Here is a 12,614-nt window from a genome sequence, read left to right as displayed (position 1 = left end):
ATAAAAAGCCAAGTACTTTTTCACTAAATCAATACCTGATGACAACCTCAAACCTGCGGTTTCACACTCTACCAAACTTGCACTGTCCAAAATTCCGTTGCAATGTAAACCTCGACATGAGCACGTATGTATCAGTACCTGCGTTCTTGTCCATTACATAGAAATCAAAACTAAGACGTGTTACATCGTAACTAAACTACAAACACCAAACATGGTCGCAAATTCCTTCCTAACAATTTTTGAATTGCACGAGTTGCCTTTGTATTTATTTGAATACCTTATAAAATCAATCATTTAAAAAAAAAGTTATGTGGGACGTGGGCTTCGCATCTGCGATCACATTTCTTCTCACCAAAAATGACGTGTATTTAGCGAAAAAGTTCACTTGTGTTCGGAATCGGATTGGATACAGAACGGCATTGGGAAAGAAAGTGGTGCAACAGCGTTTCATTCAGAAATTAGGCCGACTGTTTCTTACCCTAAAAGATTGCAAAAATGTATTTAAAAGTGTTGTGTATGTTATTGTTAATATCATTGTCAGAATGCAAAAAGAAAAAGGATCCAAGAGATTTTACAGATGCAGACATTCATAAACTCGAAGAACAATGGACGGTATAAAATCTTGTTTATTTTTTTCGGTTAACATAAGACCTTAATTACATGGTTTTTAATTGTTTTTGTTTGTCCACATGCCCAGTGTTAATAAAGTACATCTTGCTTAAATAACAGGAAGAAGGTGATATTGATGAGGGTGATCTACCCGAGCACCTCCGGCCATCACAACCTATGGATTTTTCCAAGGTATTTAGTGTTAAACAATAAATTTATAGGTATAAAAAGTAAATTTATTATGTGGGAAGGAAGGGTTAATAAAACCTTGTCATGTAGATGGATTCAAGTGATCCTGAAAGCCTTGTCAAAATGTCCAAAAAACACAAGACTCTAATGATGTTTGCAACAATTTCTGGAGATCCAACTGAAGAAGAAACAGAGAAAATTTCAAGCCTTTGGCAATCACAGTTGTACAATGCAAATATTGAGGTTACAAGGTAGAGCTCAACTCATAACATGTTTTATTTATATTTGAACAGGATGTATCAAATTTCAACTTTTTAGGTTTGTAATCAGTGCCAACAGAGTTCTCTTGAAGTTAAATGATGGCTCATATGCTTATGAAGTCAAAGATTTTCTTGTACAACAAGAAAAATGTGAACTGGTAACTATTGAAGGCAAGGACTATCCTGGAAAAGGGTGGGTTTCATTAGTTCATTTGTCCATGCCACCTTGCACCAACTAGTATTTATAGGCTCGTAAAGTTTTATGATTAGGCGCAGGCAGCCATTAATGTATGTGGTCTATTTTTGCTCATTGTTACTCAAAGCCTCCGTTAGTATATTTTAAAGTGAAGTTGTAACTCTTTAATCAACTTTCTACATTTGAAACAGTGTATACATTAGATCTTTATTTTAGGTCACCCAAAGGAAAAAGTAAGAAAAAGGGAAAAACGTCATCTAAAAAGAAGTCAAAGAAACCAAGTCAAAAATCAGAACTTTAATAATTTTGTTACAGTGCTATTATTATTTCATACCATCCATTTGTTCAAATATTTGTGCAGTGAAACACACAATTGTTTTTATTCATTGAAATTACCCTTTGTCTTATCTCCAATGGTACTGCACAGTAACCAAGTGGTTGTGAAGCTGAAATGTTATGTTTTTAAACAATGTCTTTGAAGTAAGCATTTTGAACATTGCCTCTGTATCGTGCTGTAATACTCCTGTAAAGTAAGTGATGGAAATTGCTGTTGGGCCGCAATTTGTTGTGAAATATTGCTGCTATATTTATGTATTGATGAAATTTTTCATACACCTTCCAGATCCATGAAAATAAAGTACGGTGCAATATGATAAAAAGTCATTTAAACTAAAGATTTTAACAATTTGATCATCATTACAATACATAAATTAACTAGTCGTACCAAGACACAGTTTAACAAAATACTATTGTATTTGATTTTTAGGCAAAACTCTGTACAGAACAATTTGATTGTACTCGAAGCTAGAAAAGCAGCTTAACCAAAAATACATGTATTCCGTTTCATATACTTTTTAAATGTGTAAAAAGCGCCCTGTCACGATTATTAATACAGCTTATTTTCCATCAAAATGTAGGCGAATGTTCTGCTGCGGACAAATTGTTCCGAAAATGCCGCCGCGCTCGAACATTTGGCTAAAAACACTGCATTTTGCACATTACAGCGGAAAAACTGCTTCCAAATGTTCGTTTTGCAGCCAAACGCATTTTTCGCGGACAAACCAATTTCCAGACAGCTGAATTTCTGAAATCTGGCTGTCAAAACGCCCAAATGGCAACCCTGACTGGAACCACTTCGAAAATTGTCTTTTGGTAACACCTATATTGTCAACTACATAAAATTCGAAAAGCATTCATCCCAAATTTACGTCACAAACACACTCCATGACTGCGCTGTGTGTTTTGTAATTGTGAAGATGCGACGAGTTGGAACGTTGGTGTCCAAAGCTAGTAGAAACGGTCAGTCATGAATACCGATCTATATGAGTTCTCATTGCACGGACAGCCTACGATTTTACTGTCCCCTACCAATCCTTCTCAAGCGGCAAAAAAGAATGAACAGAATGCAAAAGCCCAACCTGGTAATGTGTATATCATTTTCTATGTTTGTCCAATTTGATGCCTTGTATTTGAAGACCTATTTTTCAGTGGTATTTCAGTGTTGGCTAAAAATAACAAAATAATTCAAATTTAGGCTATTTACCAAACTATTTTTGCGTCTAGTAGTTGAACCAGGAAATGATTGTGACAAATCAGATCCAATGGATTTTTTTGCCAGCGGAAACAGCCAAAATTCAAATGATGAGATCGCAAAAAAAACCTGCTCCAAGTCAGAAGTACAACAGGTATATCTTGTCAAGTTAAACATCAAACTGTTTGCCACGTATTGGGTATACAAGCAAATACAACTGACAACTGGCAACATTCATGCATACAAGAAACAATTATATGTTATCACAAAAGTTAATGCATTTTCCAACAAATCAAAAGACCCTTGTTAACAGCCAAAGACATTTCAGGAACAAATTTTCGTTAACAATACACAACTAATTGCTAAGAAAAATGAATAAAAACAAGTACGGTTGAATGTGTGTGGAAAACTGTATTGTATCCAGGTCGAAAAAGAAGATGATTTCCTGGGATCACTCTTCGATTAAATCATTGTATCATCTACCTTTGTATATCAGGAATGTTGATGTGACAAGGACATGTACACCAAATTTTACTTACATTGGCTTTGAACAGTATTTTTAATCTAAACCTATGTGTTTTAAGTAAATGTGTCTACTAATTTAAAAGCTTCGCTCCATTCACCAAGGATTGATAGTATTACACAAAAAGTTCTATGTAATGACAGAAAACAAATTCTTCCCCATGAAAAGAATGTGATGAGCGCCAAACAAGTGGTACGTAAACACGTACCCCATTTCTTACGAATACAAGAGTTTGCCAAAAATGTACAAAATAAGTAAAATATATTAGCAAGAAGGAAAAGGGTCTAAAAAAAATATCATGCGTCTTGTTTCAGTCGATAAGAAATTAAGATTTTCACAGTATGCGGAAAAATGATACGAAACGTAAATGCATGATTGTTTTGTGGGGTACAAAGCATGTTCCGAAAACTGTTAGTCTTCTCGTGTTTTTTCAGGGACAGATATTTATTATATCTCAGGTAAAACACATCATCTCGCGACTCTGGTACAGACACATGTAGGCGTCACAGAGCAAGCGTTTGAGCATTTCGGGCATGTCGCGTTGATCCTTCTCAAGTAATAACCTCTGATCCATTTTTAACCAGTTTTCAAACTCGGGACATTGCGTAACTTGTGGTATGTTGTAACCGTTTTGTTCGCCGACGCGGTCAGCCATGCTGTCGAAGAAGCACCAATTTGCGTTCCTTCCGTGGCCACACCTTCAAAAGCGATGTAGTTTTAGACAATACGAGTGTTTTTTTGCAAAAATTATACAAGTAAGAATGCAAAAAAAAAACTTGTTAATTTACTGTACTTTATTTTCTAATCTTTGGACAACTACAAAGAAAAGACCAACATTGGATGCAACTATCTACTTCTTGTTCTATCAAGTTTGTTGTCGTAAAACGTATCGCCTAGTTTTTATTGGATTTTCTTTATAATACGATTTCCGATACTAACTTGGCAAACGACACGTAATGACTGGTTGCAATACACACGACAGCGTACAACTCCAGGACCTGACGTTCCACAGGTCGATCGCCTTCTTGCGATGCAAAAGATCTGCAACACATGACATGAATAACCTGGAACTCTATTATTATTTTGTCAGCAACTTGCCTGTATTCATCTTGCACTTCGGCCTTCTTATAATCGTGTTGTCGTCTCATTGGATGTTGGTGACAAATATGCGCGCAGTTACCGCAGTACGAAGTTATTGTGTCCTGAATGTTGTAATATTTGGTGTTACAATTTGTACATAGAACACCGCGGTGTTTGACAGCATGAAACGACGGAACAACATTACAAGATTATGTACGTTGCATGGCGTGCGTTGTCACGAAGGAATAATCATGTCCGGTATGCAGAAAAACGTGTTAAATCTTAGTACGCTATATAATTATATTTGTTTGGGTTGTCAAATATGTATTATTATTGTCCGCCTAAAAATGCATTGCATTGCAAAAAAAGGTAGCAATGTGCCTAAAGGAGCTTGCCTGCATTGATCTGTCGATGGAACACTGTTTGCATTCATATTCAGCCAGTCCCCCACAAACTGTACAACTTCGAGGCAGCTTTTCGACCATATCTGTCACGTCGAGGGTGAGGCTTGGTCGTACACGATTGTACATGCGATACTCTTTACCAAATCTACAGAAGGAACATGTCCGATAACGTTAGAAACTATTACATACAACTAGGTTATGAGTATTGATTGTTGGTGTTAAAACCCAGTCGATGCCCAAATCCGGATTTAAGTGATTGGACTCTGCTGCTTTTTAAAATGCTTGCTTCTACATCACAGCTACAAGAGTTGTTATTATGGTCAAAATGGTTTTCAAAAAAAGTCATTCGACAACTTTTTATACTACGTATCTAGCTCTTGTTGCCATAACAAAATCATTTCCTAAAACAAAACTCGAAAAATAGGCTGATGGCGTGCGATTGTCGGGACAAAGAAAACAAAAACTAACCTTGGCATTTGAAGAATGAGACAGACAGGAACTTCGCGGAATTTCAAATCGGATGCAAGGAAGGATTGTTCAAGAAGCAGCTGCGTGCTGGGCAGAACCATTTTCTCGTCTTTATCGAGGAATATTTGGTAGAAATAACATTCCTGTATGTGGTTGGAGTCACCCTGACGAAGTTCGATCAGAGGGTCGGCTTTAAAAACCTGTGAAATAATTACAATTCATAATAATGCTGGGCAAAATTAATTCCTCTGGACATATTGGCAAGTGGTATTATAGGTCCCACAATAACATTTTGCAGTAAACGAGTTGTTTTCGAGCCTTTTTTAACAAAATAGAAGCAAAATGAACCACCTTGAGACCACGCTGACATACGTAACGCAAACCCTTCAGTGTGATTTTTTTTAATGCTGTTTTTGTTTTTTTGAAGCTTGACAAACCTATGATGTAATAAACTGGAAACCTTAGCGTTTACATTTTCGACCTTTTTAAATCAATTAAAAGCAACAAATTACCAAAATAACAATTGATAAAAAAAAGCCTGTCGCAACACACATGTATGAAAACAGTACAATCCTCACATAATAATCGTAATTAAAAGCAACAAATTACCAAAATAACAATTGTAAAAAAGCCTTTCGCAACACACATGTATGAAAACAGTACAACCCTCACATAAGAATCGTAGGGCAAAAAAACAACAGTAAGTTTAAAAAAGCTTGACAACATACGTGCGCAAATAGAGTGCCCAAGAATTCCTCGGGATCCTTTTCCTCGTTGGTGAGACCAGTTACTGACGTCAGTTGATCTAGAAGCGTTCGAAGTTCCATAATTTTGTCCGCGCGCACGAAATTCTTTGCCCTCAACGGGTTTACGATGCTTTCCTTTAGCACCTAAGATATTAAGACAATATGTGATGTTATTAAGAGCTGCGGCCAGACAGTGCACTACATTCGATGTATCATGTGCGGACAGATGGCCACTGTTTTGACCTATTAGGTCTCACAATCAAAAGTGGAAGTCCTGGCCATTTGGCGGGCAGGGAGTCTTGCCCGCCAAATGGCCAGGACTTCCACTTTTTAGTGCTTATACACAATCACTGTCAATATAAGTTAGTATGTGTTAATGTAAAGGTTGTGTAATTTTCAAAAACTGTCCTTCCAGCGCAAAAAATAGCGTAATAAACAAACGCTTCGTCTGCCATGCGGCAAGGCTTCATCAGAGTCAATCCTGGCAACAATAACAGCACAATAAAGGTAATGTAGTTGATATTTACCATCTGTACTTGTTGATACTCATCAATGTCGCCGTCATTTCGCTCGCGCAGGAAGAGGGAGTCCAGACAATAGGAATACGCAAACAGGCTGAAAATGTACACCAGGTTTACAGCATTAAAGCGATCGACAGATTTGCCATAATGCGTATATGTTACAGTTGGACGTAATATAAGTTTTATAAGTTGTGTTAGCGTAAGGTTATATATAGTTGTACACGAAACACTCTCCACTTCCAAATACACGGCATAGGTGTTTAATTAGTTTATGGAATGCATGGCGTGACTTTTGATTTAAATAAAGAATCATATTCAATAGTAGTTCAGAGTTGTTTTAATCTCTCACCGCTGGTAAAATTAAATGCGTTGTCGGTGGTATGCGACGCTTGGATTAAACGCTAACTTGTAAAGACTAACCTGAACAAGGTGCTGTCCAGATAACACGAGTTATGATGACCCTGAATTCCCTTCCCCTTCCCTAACATCGTCTCCGTCAGTCTGGTGGGCGGGGATACGGTGCCAGGAATTCGCGGTGCTTCGAAATTGCCGAAATGCTTCTTTTTCGGTTTGACTGGTACGGGATTAATTACTTGCGGTTGAGGAACTTGGTCTGCAGAAATATCGCTGGTTTATGCCACGTACGTGTTGCCACCACAAATGAGTTCTTGAAGTCACCTTATTTGGGCATTGATGGCTTGAATATTTTTGGTTTTTAAGATCGATTGCAACTCACGTTTTGCGACACAGCCTTGTAACAATGTTCACTACAATATTGAAAACACCTGGTCTGGTGCTTTTTGCAAGAATAACGTTTAATTTACTGGGAATCCAAACAAGGTACTTTCTACATAACCGTTTAGTGCCAGTGACTTCGTGTTTAGATGCGCTACTGTTTAAATGGTAGAATTTTACACAATTAAAAAAATGTCAAGGTCCGAAAGAACTTGACTACTATATCGCACCTGTTACAACAAACCGTCGGTCCATCCTGCAGTTTTCAATGGGAATAAACAAAGCTCGGTTTTCGGGGCATGTGAAGTAGCGTCGACCACTCAACGTTCCGTCTGTCAGGTTGAAATCAAATCGTTCCTCTTCTAATTCTATGCCGGCAAAATCGCCCTACAATGTAAAATTGTTTGTTAAAGTAAAAGACCAAAACAACTATATCTGTAAACCCAGAAGCTGGGATTAAGAGTGGAAGGCAAGTAGGCAGCTGTTGCAGGGGGTTAGCTACAATACAAATGTGTTTCTTTTGTCAGAAAAAAGAGTCAGAAAATGGCAAATGCACAAGAATGCACGACTTTCGTGACACTTTTTTTATCTTACAAATAAACTAAAACGTTTCACTATTGTGGGGCATTATTGTGTACACAGCTTATCTGTAAATTATTGAAGTGGTGTTAATTTTTTTAAAAGCTTAGTCTTTCACCAAAATCATTGCAAGAGGTGAATGTTAATCAAAAGTTTTATATCAAACGGTTTTATCAAAAAAAGTTTTATATATAAAAAAAAATTGATTTTTCACTCACGCTTCCAAGTTCCGGGATCCTTCCCCGGAAGCGCATGACCCCATACACGGGTCCCACTATAACGTCGTTATGATTTTCCAAACCCTGCGCTATTTCCACCATCGACCCTACGTCCAAATCACCGGGATCTGTGGAAATACAACAGCAAAGGTAAGTTCTTGGCAAAAGAATTTGAAACTTATTTCTTACCTTCGAAGTTTTGCAAATTTTCCTGGTGGTGGTTAGATCTTGGTAGTACTGAAGGCTAGAAAGTATAAAATGCTTTATTGAATTCACATCAAATAACAAACCTCCGTCGTTTATGTGTTTTTAGTTCAGTTTAAAGTACAATGTTTACTCACCGGATATCGAATTCGTGGATTTTGAGACGTTTGGGCGTCGTAAAGCACTGTACCAGCCGGATACAAGTCGTCTGCCGACTCCACGATTGTGGCTCCTCTGTCGCGCTTGTCATTGGGTCGCCGTGCGGGTTCGGATCGAAATGGGGTTCGGTCGATGCGGTTCTCGTTTCTGAAGGTGCCCACTGGGCCGCTGTAAGGACGTCGACTGCCAGGTCGGTTGAGCTCCTGTCCGTATTCTTGCAGATAATCTTCGTCCATTATTTGGGTCACGTGTCCGCTGTCGACCTGCGGAAATCGACGTGGGAAGATTTTAAGCAAACCTTTTTGAGCAGTTGGTTAAGTGCAGTAAAATTTGCAGCCACAGTCGAAAACGTAATAAAAAGTTGACAATTTACACTGACTATTTATATCTTTTTACATTGACGCTTTGCTGCATGCAGTTCATTCTAGTGCTGATGATGAACCCAGTTAAGAGTTCGAAACGTCTACTAACTTTGACTATATTCTTCTAAAACATTGTTAGTCAGAATTTACCGGCTGTGACGACAGATAAGACGGTTCAATAGTGTCTGCTGGCAAAATTCCGCTTAACGGAACCAATGCGGCGTGGTTCAGTTTCGTTTTAAACAATTGTCGTTTGTTGAAAACTCCCCTTCCGTTCCCGACGGGATTTACAAGCTCGATTCCGGCATAAATGTCGTTGGTTGGCAACTCGCCAGGCATTCGACCTGCGTGCAGAAGACAAATCGATCACAACAAAATACGCACTAAAGTTTAGCAAGCGCAAGGCAAAGCAAACGTCTTCATGCATGTAGAATCCACATATATGTTCACAAATGCACATTCATATTCACATTTATCCTATGCATTCTACTATTATTTGAATTTTTCTTGCATTATTAATGGCAGTGGTACCATACAGTGCTAAAGTTCCGGTTTACAAAGAGCCTTTCAAGCAAGTGTACAAGGAAAAGCAGCAAAGCCAAACTTTTTTCCATAGGAGGGCACAGAATTTATTTACATAGTATGCGTGCAACAAACTCTACTATCTTACAACAACTACACTTTTGACCATGGTACAGCCAGGGAGTGTATAAGAGCTATTCAAGCAAGCGCACAACAGAAAACTGCAACCTTAAGGGTTTTTCCATCAATAAAACAGGTTCTTCAACTTACCTATAAACTTGACAGTTCCTCGTTCCTGGCTTTCTCTTCCATTCACCTCTGTAAAAATGAAAACTTCCATTCCAATAAAAATGTTCCGCTCAAGCAACTCTTCTTCGGTGACGTTTAAGACTGAGGGTGGGTTGTTACTACTTCCTGCTAAAAATGCAAAAAAATGCATTGACCATTGTTGGCCAAGGTTTCTTTATCTTGTCCTCCACCTCAAACACACATGTAATCTAACACAGTATATGATGAATACAGAAGGCTATATGTCATCCAGTCAAGCTCAGTGCAGCAGTACTGAATGAAAGAGCAGCACATAATTTTTTTTCAATGACTGGAATAAATAAGTAAAAAACAATGCATGTTAAAGCATCTAATAACTGAAGCTTGTACATATTTGTACATTACACAAATAGTCCTTATTTAAAAGTACATAAACCCTTGATTTCAGACCAAGATTGTGGCAAGTATTACCTATGCTTGCGGCACCAGAAAAAGATGAGCTTGGTCTGTGATTGGAGGTAGAAGCACCCACATTATAGTTTTGTCTTGAATTTCTGGGCACTGCTCGTTTGTTGGGCACATGTGTTTGGAGTTGATCATACTCACATGATGTTACTCGATTTAATGCAAGAAAGGCTGCACAATCTTCTGGGCATTCAAAGTACCTGGTATGGGGAAAAATATAAAAGCACATACATTTAATTCTGTAAGCAGTGTATTTCAGCATGTAATGTACAGCATCAAGCACTTTATTTATCATAAAAAGGTCATGATATGTCATTATTTATGCATGTAAATATAACAAATATACAATTTCATTTTTATACAACTATACAACTCAACAGCTTTTCCTATAACTCATCAACATCTTTTTCTATATGATCAAATATCCTTTTTCAACAAATCAAAAACCTTAAGCATCACCAACAAATTTGTCATTCTTACCTGACATTATTATAAATTCCGGTGGAATTGCCTTTACCACGAGCATCGATCAGTTCTACTCCAAAATAAGTTCCCTCTTTGCCTTGGAGTGGTCCCTTATATCTAAGTTTTCCTGCAAAGCACCCAAATAATTGACTAAACAAGACCCAGAAAGTACAAAATCAAACAAAAAACCAATGTATTGATTTTTTAAGCACTCCTTCTTAATTGAGTCACAGAATTCATTTTAAACTCTATCAAGGTAATATTATGTTGCCTTATACCATGCAAAAACATTTAAATTAGTACCCAGCACTTCCCCAGACATAACAGATAACCGCACAACAACATCGGATCCAGGTTGCAGGTCAATTCCATCACTTAACCGTGGTTTGTTTCTGAATACCTCATAGCGGTCATTGCAACCGGGTATCGCCAATAGAAGGTCTTTGATGATCTGCAGCATTGGAAAATTCAATGTCTAATAGAGGGCACTAAATAACTGCAGCATTTGTATGTTAATGTGATGACACACATTATAAATCAGGAAATTCTTCTGCATTTGAAGACTTTGTAAAAAAATGGTGCATTGTATATTGAACTTTTGGTAGGTTAGGAGGTTAGGTAATAAACACATTCTATCCAGCACAAACATGGCACAATGTTACTGAATCTACTTGACACTTGGATACATCAAACAGGACAAAATTTAATAATTGTAACCAATGTTATTCGAACCATCACATTACAGGCAGCAGTTTGATCATATTCAGTTACAATGAGGGTTGACAGCCACCAGGTATGCAAACATTCTTACCACAGTTAATGGATCAACATCATTTTCGTCACACTCAATGATTTCTTGTGTGTCCAAAACAGTGCAAGTTAGCTTCGTAGAGGGTGGAGTTATGGGCACTTCTTGCAGTAGAGTTCCTAATACAACACATAAACCAAAAGTCAAACACAACTAAAAGATGCAAAATCTTACAACATTTACCTTTGGGATATTGTCTCACACCAGACATTGATTCAAACATTTTCCCACCATAATCTGAATATTTGTTTGTGAAACATAATTCATTTATTAACAACAAAAATCTATTGTTATGTCCACTCATTTCTTGGGACTTTGATGGTATTCGGCACAAAAAAAAAAAATAATGAGTAGTGCCCTGAAAATAGAATTGTGCATTTAAACCAACATTTTTAAACAACACAGCTTGTTACATTGCAAATGACTATTTTTTTCACTTTTACAACACAAGAATGATCTTTCTGTAGTTCATAAAATATCCAATATTGTCATTTATCTTTAGTTTCATGAAATGTCTGACAATGTTAATAAACGCATTTCTGCGTTATTAACGGTACCACAACACAGCTCACAACTGACTTGCCTTCAAAGACACTTAAATCAATATTTGAGAATGTGTCATTTCTTTGTTAAAAAGCATTTTGATAAACGTAATAAAACAAAAATCTAAACCTTGTGAAATGACATTATCGCGTAACCCGAAACTGTAATCAAAGGACTGAATTACTAGTTCCTTGTTGAGTTGACATGACAAGCAAAATTGAATGAAAACGGGATTTTCCATCTCCTTGTTTTTAAACTAAATATACCAAACGTCACCATTCTTTTACCATCAGGGAAGTTTCAATTAGGTACTTTCCCCGTGAGATTGCCGCAAGGTGGTGCAACAATTTTGTTTTATTACAGAAAAAAAGGAAAAATCAACGAAACTGTCTCAAGAAATAATTTTCAAACAAATCGAAAATGCATATAAGAGTAGCGTTAAAAAATCATTATATGCAAACAATTGTTAGCAGGTAACATAAATGTGAGCGTGGATAAGTGGTAAAAACTTGGGCTTTGTTGTGTACATAACCTCGTAAATTTCCCGGTTGCATGAGTTTCTGGACGGTTTGTTGATTTTTATTCGTTTCATCAGTGTTTCCCAAACTTTTTTTGCTTAGAACCCAGCAAGGTCATTTCGATTAATAAGGAACCTTCAAAACGTTCACCTACACGCTATTCACCAAAATGGTCGTATTTGTTTTTTTTTTCTTGGCTTTGTTCTCCAACGACATGGTTAACAGTTTTTGGTCTACACCAG

General features: G+C 37.3%; 2 protein-coding genes across 2 annotated transcripts; one reads left to right on the top strand and one right to left on the bottom strand.

The window, feature by feature from the left end:
- Positions 1-327: 327 nt before the first annotated feature.
- Positions 328-1,907, top strand: LOC145911209 (LRP chaperone MESD-like). Its single transcript, XM_082998472.1, has 5 exons — positions 328-612; positions 730-801; positions 889-1,049; positions 1,117-1,251; positions 1,471-1,907. The coding sequence occupies exons 1-5, from the start codon at positions 496-498 to the stop codon at positions 1,553-1,555; spliced, it is 570 nt and encodes a 189-aa protein (XP_082854598.1). The 5' UTR covers positions 328-495; the 3' UTR covers positions 1,556-1,907.
- A 911-nt stretch (positions 1,908-2,818) lies between these two features.
- LOC145910652 (ubiquitin carboxyl-terminal hydrolase CYLD-like) lies at positions 2,819-11,665 on the bottom strand. The gene is made up of 19 exons (XM_082997840.1): positions 11,495-11,665; positions 11,315-11,430; positions 10,807-10,954; positions 10,519-10,630; positions 10,045-10,238; positions 9,577-9,723; positions 8,935-9,128; positions 8,401-8,685; positions 8,249-8,303; positions 8,060-8,187; positions 7,493-7,649; positions 6,948-7,140; positions 6,534-6,621; positions 5,989-6,150; positions 5,261-5,460; positions 4,784-4,937; positions 4,407-4,510; positions 4,248-4,349; positions 2,819-4,006 (listed from the first exon to the last, which is right to left on the bottom strand). Exons 1-19 carry the CDS (start codon positions 11,613-11,615, stop codon positions 3,763-3,765), a joined length of 2,904 nt encoding a protein of 967 aa, XP_082853966.1. The 5' UTR covers positions 11,616-11,665; the 3' UTR covers positions 2,819-3,762.
- Positions 11,666-12,614: the final 949 nt, after the last annotated feature.

The sequence above is a fragment of the Ascidia mentula genome, chromosome 8, assembly GCF_947561715.1.
Source record: "Ascidia mentula chromosome 8, kaAscMent1.1, whole genome shotgun sequence".
NCBI classification, from domain to species: Eukaryota; Metazoa; Chordata; class Ascidiacea; order Phlebobranchia; family Ascidiidae; genus Ascidia; species Ascidia mentula.
The sequence above is the reverse complement of the archived record's forward strand: the minus strand, read 5'-3'. Positions and strand labels throughout refer to the sequence as shown.